At 44.1% G+C, this 19,652-nt stretch overlaps 1 protein-coding gene across 1 annotated transcript; it reads left to right on the plus strand.

Moving 5' to 3' along the window:
- Positions 1–332: 332 nt before the first annotated feature.
- On the plus strand, positions 333–19,310 carry LOC115138734 (synaptosomal-associated protein 23-like). The gene is made up of 8 exons (XM_029675887.2): positions 333–474; positions 5,235–5,349; positions 8,132–8,173; positions 9,652–9,700; positions 9,881–9,998; positions 15,901–16,068; positions 16,873–17,017; positions 17,369–19,310. Exons 2-8 carry the CDS (start codon positions 5,293–5,295, stop codon positions 17,429–17,431), a joined length of 642 nt encoding a protein of 213 aa, XP_029531747.1. The 5' UTR covers positions 333–474; positions 5,235–5,292; the 3' UTR covers positions 17,432–19,310.
- Positions 19,311–19,652: the final 342 nt, after the last annotated feature.

The following is a 19,652-nucleotide window of genomic DNA, read 5'->3' on the forward strand; positions in this document are numbered from 1 at the left end:
TTACTTACTTTTCCCATCAATGCACTCTTGAAGAACAGAGGGAGGAACTTGATTAAAAATGCATTCATTTACTTGGCATTCCTAAATACAAATGCCAACGCATTAAGGCTTCGTTCATAAGGTCTCAAAAGTATATATATTTTTTGAGAGAAGTGGTAGAAATTAGTTGACAGACTATTTTTTTTAGAAAATTGATGTTTCATATTAAGTTCAACTGACAGGAATATAAGATTTATTTGGTATATAATCAACTTGTGATCAAAGGTCAAAACAATAACCACAACTTCTGCCGTGTGAGAAGGCTACAGAAACGCTGGTGTTTTAGGTGCGCTCCAACGCATGCGCAAGATCGCTTTCCTCCACTTGTGGAAACAGGATATGCGCTTCGTCGATACCATCTAAAGGAATTTCAGAAATTTCAAATATCACGTACAGATAACCAAAAGGAGGACTTTCTATTTGAGAAGCTTAGCAGTAAGTAGCTGTCATTCAGAAGACAACCGTCTTTCAGTATGTGTTCATCAGTCAAAGTATCATCTGACGGGGAGTTTTATGCGACTGAGTTGTGTTGAAGAGGAACTAGACTGCTAGCTTCCACTGCTCGCATAGTGGCACCTTGAGCTAGCCAACAGTACAAAAAAACTTTACAGGAATAACTTTTTATTTACGTCAGGCGAAATAACTAAGTTAGTCCAGTGCAAGTAAACTTTGTTAACAATGTTTTCAAGGTATTGCAACTCAGTTATGTATTACAGGTTACTCTCAAGACAACTTTTTCACCAATTTTAGTTTAACTTCGCCAGCTATCTAGGCTAGCTAACAACTCATTGGTTGGGTGTTGTTAGTCTGTCTGCGATCACCTTGCTCGCTCTTGTTACAAAAAACTAGTTAGCTACTGAACTTGTAAACTTCTTGCCAACTGACGTCCAGCATATCCAGTTAGTAAGCTAACTCATACAATGTCGGCACAGCCACATTAAGGGTTATTTATTTAAGCAGTAAGGCACGAAGGGCTGTGGTATTGAAGTGATAATGCCCTCGAAGCCGGGTTTGTAGGATATTGGCACGGGTGTTAGGCCCGAGACCAAGTCGAGGCCTGGCAAACTTTGCCAACATATCCTCCAAACACCGGCTTCGAGGGCATTATCACGTTTATACAACGGGTTACCAACGTATAAAAAATAATAATTGACATATTTTCATTAACGTTATTTTGGATGATTTATTCATACTATTTCATCCTACCACAAAATATAGTCCCGACATAAGTATTTGGTTGCTACCCAAGCTGGCTGGTCATTCGTTCTATTGGTTGGGCTGCCAGAGACGCGACCCAGCCGGTGTTTAAGATGTTTTCTAGTGTAATTTATTTGGATACATCCATGGCATAGAACATGTGCGCTCTCATCAGGACACTGTTAAGGAGCTAGCCAACGACACAGCTTTAAAAAAATATATATATATATAATAATGGTATCCAATTGTTAGTAGTTACTATCTTGTCTCATCGCTACAACTCCAGTACCGGCTCGGGTAGACGAAGGTCGAAAGCCACGCGTCCTCCGAAACACAACTCAACCAAGCCGCACTGCTTATTTTAACACAGCGCGCATCCAATTTATCTCCAGACATGCTGTATATATATATATTTTTTAAATAAATTAATTCTAAAGCTTTGTAGTCCATACCAGTCATCACTGCAACAGCATCAGTGCCCAGGCCGTACAATTTCTCTGTTGGTATCTTTTTGATGTGCAGCATCTCCTTGACGGTGGCAATGATGGTGTCTTCCTTGCCATCAGGGACTGACATCAGGAACTGGTTGTAAAGGTGTTGTCCCTCTTGATCCATGTATCTGGAAAACACAAAAATCCATACACAATTTCATTATCAAATTGTATTTGTCACATGCGAGGAATACAACAGATGTAGACCTTACAGTGAAATGCTTACTTTACAAGCCCTTACCCAACAATGCAGTTGTAAGAAAAATACACCCCCCCACACCAAAAAAGTAACAGAATAATTAAAGAGCAGCAGTAAAATAACAATAGCGAGGCTATATACAGGCTGACAAGGTAAAAATCTGTCGTTCTGCCCCTGAGCAAGGCGGTTCCCCGGGCCCCGACAACGTGAATGTCGATTTAAGGCAGCCCCCCTCACCTCTCTGATTGAGGGGTTGGGTTAAATGCGGAAGACACATTTCAGTTGAACACATTCAGTTCTGAGGACCCATGCTAAATCTTTTCAGTCTCCTGAGGGTGAATAGGTTTTGTGTACCCTCTTCACGACTGTGTTGGTACAGCTGAGCTGTAGTCAATGAATAGCATTCTCACATAGGTGTTCCTATTGTCTAGGTGGGAAAGGGCAGTGTTGAGTGCGATTGAGATGACATTATCAGTGGATCTGTTGGGGCGGTATGCGAATTGGAATGTTTGTGGGATAATAGTGTTGATGTGAGCCATGACCAGCCTTTCAAAGTACTTCATGGTTGCTGACATGAGTGCTATAGGGAGGTAGTCATTTAGGCAGGTTACCTTTGCTTTCTTGGGCACGGACTATGGTCATCTGCTAAAAACATCAGAGGAGACACTTGCTTGTTGGTCCGTGCTTCCTCTGAGCACACGTCCTGGAAATCCATCTGGCCCCACGGCATTGTGAATGTTGACCTGTTTAAAGGTCTTGCTCACATCAGCTACAGAGAGCGTGATCACACAGTTGACCGGAACAGCTGGGGCTCTCATGCATGCTTCAGTGTTGCTTGCCATGACGCAAGCACAAAAGTCATTAGGCCGTATGGTAGGCTCACGTCACTGGGTAACTCACGGCTGGGTTTCTCTTTTGTAGTCCAAACTAGCTTGCAAACCCAGCCACATCTGGTGTAGTCTGATTCAATCTTACTCCTATATTGCTGCATTGCCTGTTTTGATGGTTCGTCTGTGGGCATAGCAGGAATTCTTATAAGCGTCCAGATTGGTGTCCCGCTCCGTGAAAGCGGCAGCTTTAGGCTTTAGCTTGGTGCGGATGTTGCCTGTAATCCATGGCTTCTGGTTGGGACGGTCACTGTGGGGACGACGTTGTCATTGCACTTATTGATGAAGGTGGTGACTGAGGTGGTATACTCAATGTCATTGGATGAATCCCGGAACATACTAGCAAAACAGTCCTGTAGTGTATCATCTGACCACTTCCGTATTGAGTGAGTCACTGGTACATCCTGCTTTAGTTTTTGCTTGTAAACTGGAATCTGAGGATAGAATTATGGTAATTTGCCAAATGGAGGGCGGGGGAGAGCTTTGTATCTCTGTGTGTGGAGTAAAGTTGGTCTAGAGTTCATTTATTTACCCCCCCCCCACACAGCTACAGACACACAGCTATCCACTGTCGCAATGTGATCATTCTTGCTCATTTTTCAGAATAAAAGCCTGAAACTATGTCTAAAGACTGTTCACACTATGTGGAAGCCATAGGAAAACAAATCTGTCCGATATCCCTTTAAATGGAGGGAAGGCATGCAATGGAACAGAGGTTTCAGAAAAACAGCACTTCCTGGTTGGATTTTCCTCAGGTTTTCGCCTGCAATATCAATTCTATTATACTCACAGACAATATTTTGACAGTTTTGGAAACTTTAGTGTTTTCTATCATAATCTGCCAATTTTATGCATATTCTAGCTTCTGGGCCTGAGAAATAGGCAGTTTCATTTGGGTATGTTTTTCATCCAAACATCAAAATACTTCCCCCTAGTCTCGAGGTTAAACAGCATTCTGCCTGTTTTTAAAGCTCTTTTGTGGGCCTGGCTCCCCAGTGGGTGGGCCTGGCTCCCCAGTGGGTGGGCCTGGCTCCTCAGTGGGTGGGCCTTGCTCCCCAGTGCGTGGGCCTGGCTCCCCAGTGGGTAGGCCTGGCTCCCCAGTGGGTAGGCCTGGCTCCCCAGTGGGTAGGCCTGGCTCCCCAGTGGGTAGGCCTGGCTCCCCAGTGCGTAGGCCTGGCTCCCCAGTGCGTAGGCCTGGCTCCCCAGTGCGTAGGCCTGGCTCCCCAGTGGGTAGGCCTGGCTCCCCAGTGGGTAGGCCTGGCTCCCCAGTGGGTGGTCCTATATCTTCCCAGGACCACCCATGGCTGCAGTCCTGCCCAGTCATGTGAAATCCATAGATTAGGACCTAATACAGTTCTTTCAATTGACTGTACACTTCATATAAGGACATCAATCTTTGAAATTGTTACATTTTATATTTTGTTTAGTATACTTTGAACTACTAAAATAGTGACTTTTGTCAGACCGCATAGGCAGCAGCGCTATAGAGATGATTACTTGAAATAAAATAATTTCATCAAATTAAACAATATACACAACTGAAATATTCAATACTGTGAGTTTATTGCGATATGATGTTTCGAACGTATTGCTCACCATATCTCTACTAGATATGAGAGACTAGAGAGAGCCATGAGAAAACGAGTTTTGATCAGTTATGGAAATAAGTGTTGAAAACAAATTGGCTTCTCGTTTAAAAAGGAGATGGCGAACAAGCTGTGAAGGAAAAATACTGGAGTTTTGGTGCAGGTACAGCCAACTGGAGAAATCTGAATAATATTGGGACTTAGGCTACATTTTTGATGGTATATAGTTGACAAACTGTATAATTGTTTGCCCCCATCACTACATTCTAAGCCGTATGCTAGTTTAGATATTGGACACACTGAAACGTGTCTAAAACACTCTGTCATGGTGGAGAATCTGGTGCAGCTTGTCCACACCAAGTGTTTCATCATTCAGTGCTGTGTGTTCCTGACTGGCATGTTAATGATGTTTCAAACACATCTTCATTTCTCTATCAGCCTCTCCTTATCACCAGCCTCCTCATTGTAACCGTGCTGTCTGCACAATGACACCAAGCCATAATGGTACTGACAAGGAACTAGCCTACTGCTGTCTAGGCACAGAAAAATGCTGCTCATTTGTCAGTCGGTCAATTTTTTTTGTTTCCTTTTCCACACAACATTCAAACCCCATAGACCCCTCTGGGCTGCCAGGAAAGGAATCTCATTTTCCCACTTTGTTGAGACCAAAGTTGAACCATTGTTTTTTTGTAAAGTTACATAGTATGTTGATTCTGTCCGCAAAGTTCAATGGTACCTTTCAGTCATGTTCAAATGGATATCTGTGTTCTTGAAACATTAACTTATGAACCCTTCTCTCTTCGTCCCTCTATCCGGCCACCCCTCTCTCCCCCAGGCCTCAGAGTGTAGAGCTTGGTGTGACAGGAGGAGCCTCCAACTTCGACAGTGGTAAAATGGCGGATATGTCAGCGGAAGAGATCACCATGAGGGCCAACCAAGTGACCGATGAGGTACAGCTGCCACCCGTATCCATGGAGACACTATAGGAATGCGGGAAGTGTTATGCGGCAGTATTAGCTTCGCTACTGTGTCAACTCCTATAGAGAAGCAGTAACACATTGATGGGGGAAAAACTCTCACTCTTTGCTTACTGAGCACAGCTAATAATTTATTCAGATCTAAGTTAGTGTACTGTTCTGTTAATCTCTCTGGGACGCTTGCGTCCCACCTGGCCAAAAGCCAGGGAAAATGCAGAGCGCCAAATTCCAATAAATTACTATAAAAATCAAACGTTCATTAAATCACACATGCAAGATAGCAAATTAAAGCTATACTCGTTGTGAATCCAGCCAAAATGTCAGATTTCAAAAAGACTTTTCGGCGAAAGCATAAGATGCTATTATCTGATGATAGCACAACAGCAAACAATGAGAGAGTAGCATATTTCAACCCTGCAGGCACGACACAAAACGCAGAAATAAAATATAAATCATGCCTTACCTTTGATGAGCTTCTTTTGTTGGCACTCCAATATGTGCCATAAACATCACAAATGGTCCTTTGTTCGATTAATTCCATCCATATATAACCAAAATGTCAATTTATTTGGCGCGTTCCAACGTCACTTCAAAATATCTCAAAAGTTACCTGTAAACGTTGCTAAAACATTTCAAACTACTTTTGTAATACAACTTTAGGTATTTTTAAACGTAAATAATCAATCAAATTGAAGACGGGATGATCTGTGTTCAATACAAAAAGAAAACAAACTGACACTACTTTTCTAGTCATGCGCCTTTCTCAAACAGTCCACTTCAAGTGACTCTCATTCAAGATGGCCGTACTTCTTCATTACACAAAGGAAAAACCTCAAACCAATTTCTAAAGACTGGTGGAAGCGGTAGGAACTGCAAGCAAGTCCCTTAGAAATCTGGTTTCCCAATGAAAACAGATTGAAAAGACAGTGACCCCCCCCGCCGCCATTTTGATTTATCTGTATCTCTTACCTACCTGTTTGTCTGTCTCTCTCTTTCTCTCCTTGCTGCCTGACTTGACCGACTGATACCTATGTACTGGGTTTAGTCCAACATGGCATGGGGTAAACTCATAGTAACCTGCTTAATGTACCACACATCAGGGTTCTCCCCAAATAATCTGAGGGGCGCTGTGCCACCTTGTGGCTTGTCGTTCTGTGTGAGAAATATTCCAAACAGACTCTGGGACAGTTGTAGGATGATAGAACCCAAATTCATACACATTTTTTATGTACAGTTGTATCTAATGCAACCGAAGAGAACGTTTAACTTTAAATATTGATAGACTTCCTAGAACTGTTCGCCCGGCCAAACTGAGCAATAGGGGGAGAAGGACCTTGGTCAGGAAGGTGACCAAAAACCCAATGGTCACTCTGACAGAGCTCTAGAGTTCCTCTGTGGAGATGGGATAACCTTTAGGAAGGACAACCATGTCTGCAGCACTCAGCAAATCAGGCCTTTATGGTAGAGTGGCCAGACGGAAGCCGCTCTTCAGTAAAAGGCACATGACAGCCCGCTGAAGTTTTGCCAAAAGGCACCTAAAGGACTCTCAGACCATGAGAAACAAGATTATCTGGTCTGTTGAAACCAATATTTAACTCTTTGGCCTGAATGCCAAGCGTCACAACTGGAGGTAAACGGGCACCATCCCTACAGTGAAGCATGGTGGTGGCAGCATCATGCTGTGGGGAGACTAGTCAGGATCGAGAAGATGAACGGAGCAAAGCACAGAGATCCTTGATGAAAGCCTGCTCCAGAGCACTCAGGACCTCCAGACTGGGGCGAAGGTTCACCTTCCAACAGGACAACGACCCTAAGCACACAGCCATGACAACGTAAGAGTGGCTTCAGGACAAGTCTCAATGTCCTTGAGTGGCCCAGCCAGAGCCCGGACTTGAACCCGACCGAACATCTCTTGAGAGACATGAAAATAGCTGTGCAGCGACGCTCCCCATCCAACCTGACAGAGCTTGAGAGAATCTGCAGAGAAGAACGGGAGAAACTCCCCAAATACAGATGTGCCAAGCTTGTAGCGTCATGCCCAAGAAGAATCGCTGCCAAAGGTGCTCTAACAAAGTACAGAGTAAAGGGTCTGAATAATTATGTAAAACATATATATATATCTCTGCTCAAAAAAATAAAGGGAACACTTAAACAACACAATGTAACTCCAAGTCAATCACACTTCTGTGAAATCAAACTGTCCACTTAGGAAGCAACACTGATTGACAATAAAGTTCACATGCTGTTGTGCAAATGGAGTAGACAACAAGTGGAAATTATAGGCAATTAGCAAGACACCCCCAATAAAGGAGAGGTTCTGCAGGTGATAACCACAGACCACTTCTCAGTTCCTATGCTTCCTGGCTGATGTTTTGGTCACGTTTGAATGCTGGCGGTGTATGTCTGTACCCCCTGAAAGACTCAATCAAAACAAGGATAAAGGACTGTAAGGTGTCTATCATTTGTGTCTGTTCAGCGGTCATGTTCTACAGGCTAGGTAACTCTATTGCGCTATCAATCAAATGTATTTTATAAAGCCCTTTTTTACATCAACAGTTGTCAATACGTTTTTAACACAGCCTAAAACTCCCAAAAGAGCAAACAATGCAGATGTAGAAGCACAGGGAAAAACTCTAGAAAAACAGGAACCCAGGAAGAAGCCTAGAGAGGAACCAGGCAGTCCTCTTCTGGCTGAGCCTATTACCTAGCGGTACCTTACAATAAGACCTTATTGTGTCTATTTTGTCCTCTACAGTCCTTGGAGTGCACCAGGCGGATGCTACAGATGGCCGAGGAGGTGAGACAAACGTTGTTATTGCTCTAACAGTCTAGCCCAACACAAGCCCTCTGTCATTACATACAGAAAGAAGTACACTGAACAAAAATATTTTAGCAATTTCAAAGATTTCACGGAGTTAGTTCATGTAAGGAAATCAGTCAATTTAAGTAAATGAATTAAGCCCTAAGCTATGGATTTCACATGACTGGGAATACAAATGCATGAAAGGTAAGGGTTGTGGATCAGAACCAGTCAGTATCTGGTCTGCAGCAGGATCAAGCTGTTGACTGGGGCCTGTGGAATGTTGTCCCACTCTTCAATGGCTGTGCAACAATCCAGCACATCCAAAACATGCTCAATGGGTGACATGTCTGGTGAGTATGTATACCATGGAAGAACTGGGACTTTTTCAGCTTCCAGGAATTGTGTACAGATCCTTGCTATATGGAGACGTGCATTTTCATTCTGGAATGTGAGGTGATGGTGGCGGAGGAATGGCACAACACTGGGCCTCGTCACGGTATCGCTGTGCATTCAAATTGCTGTCGATAAAATGCAATTGTGTTCATTGTCCGTAGCTAATGCCTGCCCATACATTGCCCCATGGTGGCGGTGGGGTTCTCTGTTCACAACGTTGACATCAGCAAACCACTCGCCCAAACTTCACCATACACGCTGTCTGCTATCTGTCCGGTACAGTTGAAACTGTGATTCATCCATGAAGAGCACACTTCTCCAGTGTGCCAGTGGCCATTGAAGTTGTGTCTTTGTCCCCTGTGAATTTGGTTACGACATCAAACTACAGTCAGGTCAAGACTCTTGAGGTCAAAGAGCACGCAGATGAGCTTCTCTGAGATGAATTTCTGCACAAACTGTCAGAAACCTTGGGATGTGCAAATCCACAGTTTCATCAGATGTCCGGGTGGCTCGTCTCAGACGATCCCGCAGGTGAAGAAGCCGGATGTGGAGGTCCTGAGCTGGCATGGTTACACGTGGTTGTGAGGCTGGTTGTACGTACAAGCCAAATTCTCTAAAATGAGGGTGGTGGTGGCTTATGGTAGAAAAATTCACTGGCAACAGCTCTGTTGGACATTCCTGCAGTCAGCATGCCAATTGCACACTTCTTCAACTTGAGATTTGTGGCATTGTGGTGGGAGACAACTGCACATTTTAGTGGCCTTTTATTGTCCCCAGCACAAGGTGCACCTGTGTAGTGATCATGCTGTTCAATCAGCTTCTTGATATGCCTGTCAGGTGGATGGATTATCTTGGCAAAGGAGAAATCCTCACTAACAGGGATGTAAACAAATTTGTGCACAACATTTTTGAGATTTCTTTTGTGTGTTTAGAAAAGGTCTGGGATGTTTTATTTCAGCTCATGGGACCGACACTTTACATGTTGCGTTGTATATTTTACTTTGGCATATTTCTGTGTTGCTGAAGTTAGCTGAACTGTGGTCTTTGAATTCCTAATGTGGTGCTTGTCCTGTGTTCAGACCAGGGAGACTGGTGTCAACACCATCGACATGCTGGACCAACAGGGAGGTGAGTCGGAGTTCACTACAGAGTACCAGCTCTTAAGAATGCCATCTTTTCTTTTTATTTACAGAACATCTTATTGTTAAAACCAGTTTTTAACTTGGGTTAAATGAATCAATTAATATGGTTTTAGTGTTTCATTTCCCTGAGATGGGTCTTTGCTGTTTTGTCCTGGTTGCATGACAGAGCAACTGAGACGTACAGAGGAGGGTATGGACCAGATCAACGAGGACATGAGGAAGGCTGAGAAGAACCTGACTGACCTGTCCAAGTGCTGTGGCCTCTGTGTCTGCCCCTGTGACAGGTACTGGACACCCCTCTTACCACCAAACTATAACACAAGCGTAGCACGTCAGTTCTCTCTCTCTCTCTCTCTCTCTCTCTCTCGAAAAGAGTCAGGTGACTTTCTGTGTTGTACTTTGTTCTTGTAATGTTGATTCTGTTTCTTAGAATGTTTACATTTCTATCTTGTAAAGAACAAGAAGGCCCGCTCTCTGTTTATGCTTCCAATTTACCGCTTTAGTGACATGAGGTCAAAACAACGTGCTCATGGGCCTCCCGGTTGGCGCTGTGGTCTAAGGCAGTGCTAGCTGTTCCACCAGACCGGTTCGAGCCCAGGCCCTGTCACAGCCGGTCGCGACCGGGAGGTCCATGGGGCGACGCACAATTAGCCTAGCTTCGTCCGGGTTAGGGAGGGTTTGGCCGCTAGGGATATCCTTGTCTTATTGCGCACTAGCGACTCCTGTGGCGGCCCGGCGCAGTGCGCGCTAACCTGGTCGCCAGGTGCACGGTGTTTCCTCCTTCGCCTCTCCCGAGCCCGTATGGGATTTGTAGCGATGAGACAAGATAGAAACTATTGGATACCACGAAAAGGGGGTAAAATTAAATAATAATTTTTAAAAAATTCACCTCACATGACCATGGTGGGTGTGGAAACAATTCAATTCACTTTGGCGCAATCATAATCATAGAAGATTATGTTGGGCGGGTATTCCAACAGTTCCCATGTGACCATTACTCGCGGGTGGCCCTAGAATTATAGTGACCTATCTATTTCAAAAACTTGAATTTATCAATGAGATTTAGTAGTACATCCGGACCAGTGAAAATGATGGACACACCTACTCATTCTAGGGTTTACTATCATCTACATTGTATAATAATAGCGAAGATATCAAAACTATGAAATAACACATGGAACCATGTAGCAACCAAAGAAGTGTTAAGCAAATCAAAATATATATTTGAGATTTTCCAAGGTAGCCACCCTTTGCCTTGATGACAGCTTTGCACACTCTTGGTATTCTCTCAACCAGCATCACCTGGAATGCTTTTACAACAGTCTTGAAGGAGTTCCCACATATACTGAGCACTTCTTGGCTGCTGGTCACCATAGCAGCACCCACCTGTAGCACGCGCTCCAGCAGGTATATCTCTCTGGTCACCCCCAAAACCAATTCTTCCTTTGGCCGCCTCTCCTTCCAGTTCTCTGCTGGCAATGACTGGAATGAACTACAAAAACTCTGACACTGGAAAACACTTCTCCCTCACTAGCTTTAAGCACCAGCTGTCAGAGCAGCTCACAGATTACTGCACCTGTACATAGCCCATCTATAATTTAGCCCAAACAACTACCTCTTCCCCTACTGTATTTATTTATTTTGCTCCTTTGCACATTCTTCCACTGCAAATCTACCATTCCAGTGTTTTACTTGCTATATTGTATTTACTTCGCCCCCATGGCCTTTTTTTTGCCTTTACCTCCCTTATCTCACCTCATTTGCTCACATTGTATATAGACTTATTTTTCTACTGTAACATTGACTGTATGTTTGTTTTACTCCATGTGTAACTCTGTATGTGTCAAACTGCTTTGCTTTATCTTGGACAGGTCGCAATTGTAAATGAGAACTAGTTCTCAACTTGCCTACCTGGTTAAATAAAGGTGAAATAAATAAATAACTCTGCGCTCCAACTCATCCCAAACCTTCTCAATTGGGTTGAGGTCGGGGGATTGTGGAGACAAGGTCATCTGATGCAGCACTCAATCACTCTCCTTCTTGGTCAAATAGCCCTTACACAACCTGGAGGTATGTTGGGTCATTGTCCTGTTGAAAAACAAATGATAGTCCCACTAAGCGCAAACCAGATGGAATAGCGTATCGTTGCAGAATGCTGTGGTTGCCATGCTGGTTAAGTGTGCCTTGAATTCTAAATAAATCACTTAGTGTCACCAGCAAAGCACCATCACACCACCACCTCCATGCTTCACGGTGGGAACCACACATGCAGAGATCATCTATTCACCTACTGTGAGTCTAACAAAGACATGGCGGTTGGAACCAAAAATCTCAAATTTGGACTCATCAGACCAAAGGATAGATTTCCACCGGTCTAGTGTCCATTGCTTGTGTTTCTTGGCCCATGCAAGTCTCTTCTTATTGGTGTCCTTTAGTAGTGTTTTCTTTGCAGTAGTTCACAGAACCTGATTCACACAGTCTACTCTGAACAGTTATTGAGATGTATCTGTTACTTGAACTCTGAAGCATTTATTTGGGCTGCAATTTCTGAGGCTGGTAACTCTAATGAACTTATCTGCAGCAGAGGTAACTCTGGGTCGTCCTTTCCTGTGGTGGTCCTCATGAGACCCAGTTTCATCATAGCGCTTTATGGTTTTTGCGACTGAACTTAAAGAAACTTTCAAAGCTCTTGAAATGTTCCAGATTGACTGACCTTCATGTCTTAAAGTAATGATGGACTGTCATTCTCTTTGCTTATTTGAGCTGTTCTTGTCATAATATGGACTTGGTCTTTTTATCTTCTGTATACCCACCCTTACCTTGTCACAACACAACTGATTGGCTCAAACGCATTAAAAAAAGACTACCTCATGATGTTGGTTGAGAGAAGGTCAAGAGTGTGCAAAGCTGTCATCAAAGCTAAGGGTGGCTACTTTGAAGAATCTCCCATATAAAATATTTATATTTAACACTTTTGGTTACTATATGATTCCATGTGTGGCAAGTCAAATCAATGTAACTTGTTCATGTAAGAAACTTGGTTCAGACCTTTAAGAGACGTGGTGGATAAACGGTGAAACCAATACAATTCTCTTCTCAGTAATAGTTTATTAGCCCCCCCCCCCCCCCCCCAGGAGTCTAAACATGTTCGATACCAATCTAAGAGCTGATGTGATGAGCCTCCAGGAAGTGCTCAGCCACAGGGTTTCTGATTAGTCCTAATATTACTCCTGTGTTCTGCTGTCCTTGTTTTTCTACATAGCATAGACACACATGCGGGTCAAACGACCGCCCCTCATCACTGTCAAATGCTCCCTAAAACACTTCTGCGAGCAGACCTTTCTAATCGACCTGGCCCGGGTATCCTGGAAGGATATTGACCTCATCCCGTCAGTTGAGGATGCCTGGTCATTCTTTAAAAGTAACTTCCTCACCATCTTAGGCAAGCATGCTCCGTTCAAAAAATGCAGAACTAAGAACAGATATAGCCCTTGGTTCACTCCAGACCTGACTGCCCTCGACCAGCACAAAAACATCATGTGGCGGACTGCAATAGCATCGAATAGTCCACACGATATTTTTATTTTACCTTTATTTAACTAGGCAAGTCAGTTAAGAACAAATTCTTATTTTCAATGACGGCCTAGGAACAGTGGGTTAACTGCCTGTTCGGGGGCAGAATGACAGATTTGTACCTTGTCAGCACGGGGGTTTGAACTTGCAACCTTCCGGTTACTAGTCCAACGCTCTAACCACTAGGCTACCCTGCCGATATGCAACTGTTCAGGGAAGTCAGGAACCAATACACGCAGTCAGTCAGGAAAGCAAAGGCCAGCTTTTTCAAGCAGAAATTTGCATCCTGTAGCTCTAACTCCAAAAAGTTCTGGGACACTGTAAAGTCCATGGAGAACAAGAGCACCTCCTCCCAGCTGCCCACTGCACTGAGGCTAGGTAACATGGTCACCACTGATAAATCCGTGATAATTGAAAACTTCAACAAGCATTTCTCAACTGCTGTCCATGCCTGGCTACTCCAACCTCGGCCAACAGCTCCGACCCCCCCCCCCCCCCCCACGCAGCTACTCGCCCAAGCCTCCCCGCTTCTCCTTTACCCAAATCCAGATAGCAGATGTTCTGAAAGAGCTGCAAAACCTGGACCCATACAAATCAGCTGGGCTTGACAATCTGGACCCTCTATTTCTGAAACTGTCTGCCGCCATTGTCGCAACCCCTATTACCAGTCTGTTCAACCCTTATTACCAGCCTGTTCAACCCCTATTACCAGCCTGTTCAACCCCTATTACCAGCCTGTTCAACCCCTATTACCAGCCTGTTCAACCCCTATTACCAGCCTGTTCAACCTCTCCTTCGTATCATCTGAGATCCCCAAGGATTGGAAAGCTGCCGCGGTCATCCCCCTCTTCAAAGGGGGAGACACCCTGGACCCAAACTGTTACAGACCTATATCCATCCTGCCCTGCCGATCTAAGGTCTTCGAAAGCCAAGTCAACAAACATCACTGACCATCTCGAATCCCACCGTACCTTCTCCGCTGTGCAATCTGGTTTCTGAGCCGGTCACGGGTGCACCTCAGCGTGTCAAATCGGAGGGCATGTTGTCCGGTCCTCTGGCAGTCTCTATGGGGGTACCACAGGGTTCAATTCTCGGGCTGACTCTTTTCTCTGTATATATCAATGATGTTGCTCTTGCTGCAGGCGATTCCCTGATCTACCTCTACGCAGACGACACCATTCTGTATACTTCTGGCCCTTCCTTGCACACACTGTGCTATCTAACCTCCAAACGAGCTTCAATGCCATACAACACTCCTTCCGTGGCCTCCAACTGCTCTTAAACGCTAGTAAAACCAAATGCATGCTTTTCAACCGTTCGCTGCCTGCACCCGCACGCCCGACTAGCACCACCACCCTGGATGGTTCCGACCTAGAATATGTGGACATCTATAAGTACCTAGTGCCTGCAAACTCTCCTTCCAGACTCATATCAAACATCTCCAATCCAAAATCAGATCTAGAGTCGGCTTTCTATTTCGCAACAAAGCCTCCTTCACTCACGCTGCAAAACTTACCCTAGTAAAACTGACTATCCTATCGATCCTCGACTTCGGCGATGTCATCTACAAAATAGCTTCCAATACTCTACTCAGCAAACTGGATGCAGTTTATCACAGTGCCATCCGTTTTGTTACTAAAGCACCTTATACCACCCACCACTGCGACCTGAATGCTCTAGTCGACTGGCCCTCGCTACATGTTCGTCGCCAGACCCACTGGCTCCAGGTCATCTACAAGTCTATGCTAGGTAAAGCTCCGCCTTATCTCAGTTCACTGGTCACGATGGCAACACCCACCCGTAGCACGTGCTCCAGCAGGTGTATCTCACTGATCATCCCTAAAGCCAAAACCTCATTTGGCCGCCTTTCCTTCCAGTTCTCTGCTGCCTGTGACTGGAACGAATTGCAAAAATCTGAAGTTGGAGACTTCTCTCCCTCACCAACTTTAAACATCTGCTATCTGAGCAGCTAACCGATCGCTGCAGCTGTACATAGTCCATCGGTATATAGCCACCCAATTTACCTACCTCATCCCCATACTGTTTTTATTTTATTTACTTTTCTGCTTTTTTGTTTTGCACACCAGTATCTCTACCTGCACATGTTCATCTGATCATTTATCACTCCAGTGTTAATCTGCTAAATTGTAATTATTCACTCCTATGGCCTATTTATTGCCTACCTCCTCATGCATTTTGCACACAATGTATATAGATTCTTTTTTTCTACTATGTTATTGACTTGTTTATTGTTTACTCCATGTGTAACTCTGTGTTGTTGTCTGTTCACACTGCTATGCTTTATCTTGGCCAGGTCGCAGTAGCAAATGAGAACTTGTTCTCAACTAGCCTACCTGGTTAAATAAAGGTGAAATAAAAAATAAAATACACCCTTTTTTTCAATTTAGAATGATACCCTTAATCTTAATGGCCCGTGATGCCATGATTGAGCATTTGTAAAGTTACCACCCGTCACCTTGTCTAGGACCGTTGGAAGCTCTCTTCCCCTGAAGGTGTCCCCTGATTGACGGACTGAATTGATTGACTTGAATGATGGACTGACTAATGATTTAATGATCCGTTGATTGACGGACCGACTTGATTCTCCCTCAGGGTGACATCCATAGAGCATGATTCTAAGTACAAGCGTACCTGGGGAACAGGTGATGGTACAGGAGAGGGAGGGGATGGCTCGGTGGTGTCCAGGCAACCCTCGGGCATCCATAACGGACTAGCCAACCAGCAGCAGCCCATGGGGGGCTCTGGACCCTACATCAAGAGGTGGGTGAAGCCAGTCAACCGTATAATACACACCTAGTTACAAACGATCAGCTTGATCCAACTTGCCTTTGCTCCCTTTGCCCTTTTTAAAAATGTTCGCAGATCTGTAAGGTGGAGGGAATGTGGTGGAAACCACACAACAGCTTCTACTTACCCAGTCCTTTCAGATCTGTAAGGTGGAGGGAATGTGGTGGAAACCACACAACAGCTTCTACTTACCCAGTCCTTTCAGATCTGTAAGGTGGAGGGAATGTGGTGGAAACCACACAACAGCTTCTACTTACCCAGTCCTTTCAGATCTGTAAGGTGGAGGGAATGTGGTGGAAACCACACAACAGCTTCTACTTACCCAGTCCTTTCAGATCTGTAAGGTGGAGGGAATGTGGTGGAAACCACACAACAGCTTCTATTTACCCAGTCCTTTCAGATCTGTAAGGTGGAGGGAATGTGGTGGAAACCACACAACAGCTTCTACTTACCCAGTCCTTTCAGATCTGTAAGGTGGAGGGAATGTGGTGGAAACCACACAACAGCTTCTACTTACCCAGTCCTTTCAGATCTGTAAGGTGGAGGGAATGTGGTGGAAACTATACAACAGCTTCTACTTACCCAGTCCCTTCAGATCTGTAAGGTGGAGGGAATGTGGTGGAAACTCCACAACATTGCTTCTACTTACCCAGTTCTTTCAGATCTGAAAACACCACACGGTTAGGGTTATCAAGCAAGGGCAAATAGTCTCATGATTATGTTTTGACACTGAGAATAGTAGATATGTGCGGTCATGTGGCCCCTTAACTCCCCCAGGATTACCAACGATGCTCGGGAGGATGAGATGGAGGAGAACCTGGATCAGGTGGGCAGCATCATAGGGAACCTGAAGAACATGGCCAGTGACATGGGCTCTGAGCTAGACAAGCAGAACAAACACATCGACCGCACCATAGAAAAGGTGGGTTGTCATCATGGCTGGGCTTGTGTTCTCCATACACTGCCTCACACTCCTAGAGCTTATGATACCATGTTGTGGGGCTTATACCACCAGTATGCTCTGACGAAGGTCTTTGTGACCAGAAGTTCTGCCTATTAAAGGTGCAGAGATTGTTTTCTACAGTTTAGTTTGTAATCTTCATACACCTCCGCTAGCTTTTTCTTGGGTGTGGTACAGTATATTTGTCTTGTGTACCACGAGGATGCCTAACATAGGGCTCTACTGTCAGACGGCCTTCTGTTTCACTAAGAAAGAGTCATGTTGATATTGATCCACCACTCACCTGGTGTGTGTGTTGTCTCCCTCCCTCAGGCGGACATAAACAAAGCACGTATCGATGAAGCCAACCAGCGAGCCAACAAGCTCATCAAGTAGACCTACCTACCTGCTCCCGATTTCAAATCATCCACCTTGAATCTCTGCCTCAGCTTCCATGTACATCAACACTCCTCGCTCTCTCTCTGAGAACAAAGTAAATCAACCAGGATGAACCAACACCTACCACACGTGCCTTTTCTGTAAATATGCTCACACAACACTCTCTTCTACCTTTTTAGGACTAGTTCAAAGTTCCTTGCCTGGGTCCCATCCCAAATATGTGACACAGTGAATCACTTTTTCAGGCGTTGTGAGATCTGTGCCCATATTCAGAAAGCCTCTGAATAGGAATGCTGATGTAAGATGGTTTATATATATATATTCATTCAGGCCCTGATAGGCAGTGGAGGCTGCTGAGAGGAGGACGGCTCGTAGTAATGGGATAGTATCAAACACATGGTTTCAATGTGCTTGATGCCATTCCATCCACTCATTCCAGCCATTATTTTTGAGCTGTCCTCCCCTAATATGTGCAGTGTGGCTGCCGAAAATATGACCTGGAACATCAGATTCTCACCGTCTGTTGCCCCCTGGTGGTCATGGGGTGTCACAGCAGCTGTATATGCAGGGAAGTTATAAGACAACAGCTCTTCATATCGTGTCATTTGGCTCTTGTAACTACTGTTATTGTTTGAAATGTGCATATTTAATTATTCTTATGAAGTAGAAATGACTTGTGAATAAAGTTAGGACCTATACCCTTTGAATTGAAATAATGTTTGAACAATCTAATATCTGTTTTTTTCCCAGCTATAACACACCGAATGATGAAAACATGTTTTCCTTAGAGTAACAACTAATCATTAACCAAAGATCTTGTCACTGTTAGATTTACCTCTGCTAGCCTGAGTGCCAGTCAGTTTGTGCTATCATGTCAACTCTTTGGCTGGGATTCAACTCGATCATGCTTTGTCAGCTATGCACATTTAAAGGCAATGTTTTCACGTCGGTTGAATCGAACATTACCTCCTTTTTTTTTAATGTCAAGCGCACAATAAGGCTGACCTACTGCGGTTTGGATGGAATCTCTGCTCTTGACCCTCATTGGCTTGACAATGAATGAGCAATGGAGTTGTCAAGAATACAAACCGATCTGGGACCAGGCTACCTCTCTGCCACCAGTGGATCAAATGCTGTACCTCCCCCTCATTGTTATTTCACTCCTTTCTATTTGAACTGCCACGTTTTCACCTGAGACCTTAAGTGCCTTTGTCTTGGAAAGATTCCAGTGGCTGTGTTGTAACAGCCTGGTCCCCAAATCATCTCTTCTGTGTCAGTAATTTAGGCATGGATTCAATCCGTTACGTCGAAGACCTGCGCTTTAGCGTAATTGACATTTTAAAGGCCATTTTCCCGCATTTGCCGAGACTGCATTTACGGTAAACACTGCATATGTCGGCTCAATCGGCAATTACTTTTGAATTAGATCTCTGTGGTGGATCTTCCACGCTATGATTCAATTTATACTCATATTCATCCAGAAATGTCCCATATGTTTCTTCATTAAATATTTGTAAGAAAAAAACTAAGTAAAAGTGTTTGTTCTTCTGCATTCAGTTATGTTCTGGTTTAGACTGAAATAAACTGTGATATCTAAGGCTGGACATTAACCAAAGTGACATTTGGACTAATTTAGATTCATAATATTAGTAGTTTATGCTAGCTATGTTATACTTCTGTCTAGAGTATGTTGCTTCAACACCAGAGTGAAATAACATTTCAGGGTTAATTCAGCAACTGCATCTTTTTCAGTTAAGAATATGTTGAGGAAAACCGTATGCTCTGTCTGGATGATTGTTTCATAGAAGTTACTTTTATTTCAATCTTTTCATTTTAAACTTTATATTTGTCAAATTCATTAAACTGTTCAGTAAAACCTTGTTGAACATTTTAATTAAAGTTGTGCCTTTGAGCAAGGCACTTATCGCGCCAGGGGCGCTGCACTCCTGCTGGGGGGGGTATAAACCTATAGTTGAGTTTATTTTCAAGTTCACCTCCTAAAATGTATTACATATTTTCTGTGAAATTTGACATAGCTAATAGAGAGTAGAAAATGCTAATGCCCACTGCACACACAGGACTGGAACGTAGGGACAGTGGTTAGCTGTGTATGTGGCTACATGTGAGAGGGGGAATGTAACGGCTGGAGGTATATAGGGAGGATGTGCAGCAGGTTTTGGTTCAATTGCATTTCACGAAGAACTGAAAATGTTTTACT

The sequence above is a fragment of the Oncorhynchus nerka genome, linkage group LG12 (genome assembly GCF_034236695.1).
Source record: "Oncorhynchus nerka isolate Pitt River linkage group LG12, Oner_Uvic_2.0, whole genome shotgun sequence".
Classification (NCBI taxonomy): domain Eukaryota; kingdom Metazoa; phylum Chordata; class Actinopteri; order Salmoniformes; family Salmonidae; genus Oncorhynchus; species Oncorhynchus nerka.

Excerpts from the sequence above, each read along its gene's own strand:
- LOC115138734 (XM_029675887.2), top strand. The coding sequence starts at position 5,293 with ATGGCGGATATGTCAGCGGAAGAGATCACCATGAGGGCCAACCAAGTG. Across the intron at positions 9,999-15,900 it reads TGTGTCTGCCCCTGTGACAG|GGTGACATCCATAGAGCATG; the intron begins GTACTGGACACC and ends ATTCTCCCTCAG. Across the intron at positions 16,069-16,872 it reads TCTGGACCCTACATCAAGAG|GATTACCAACGATGCTCGGG; the intron begins GTGGGTGAAGCC and ends TAACTCCCCCAG.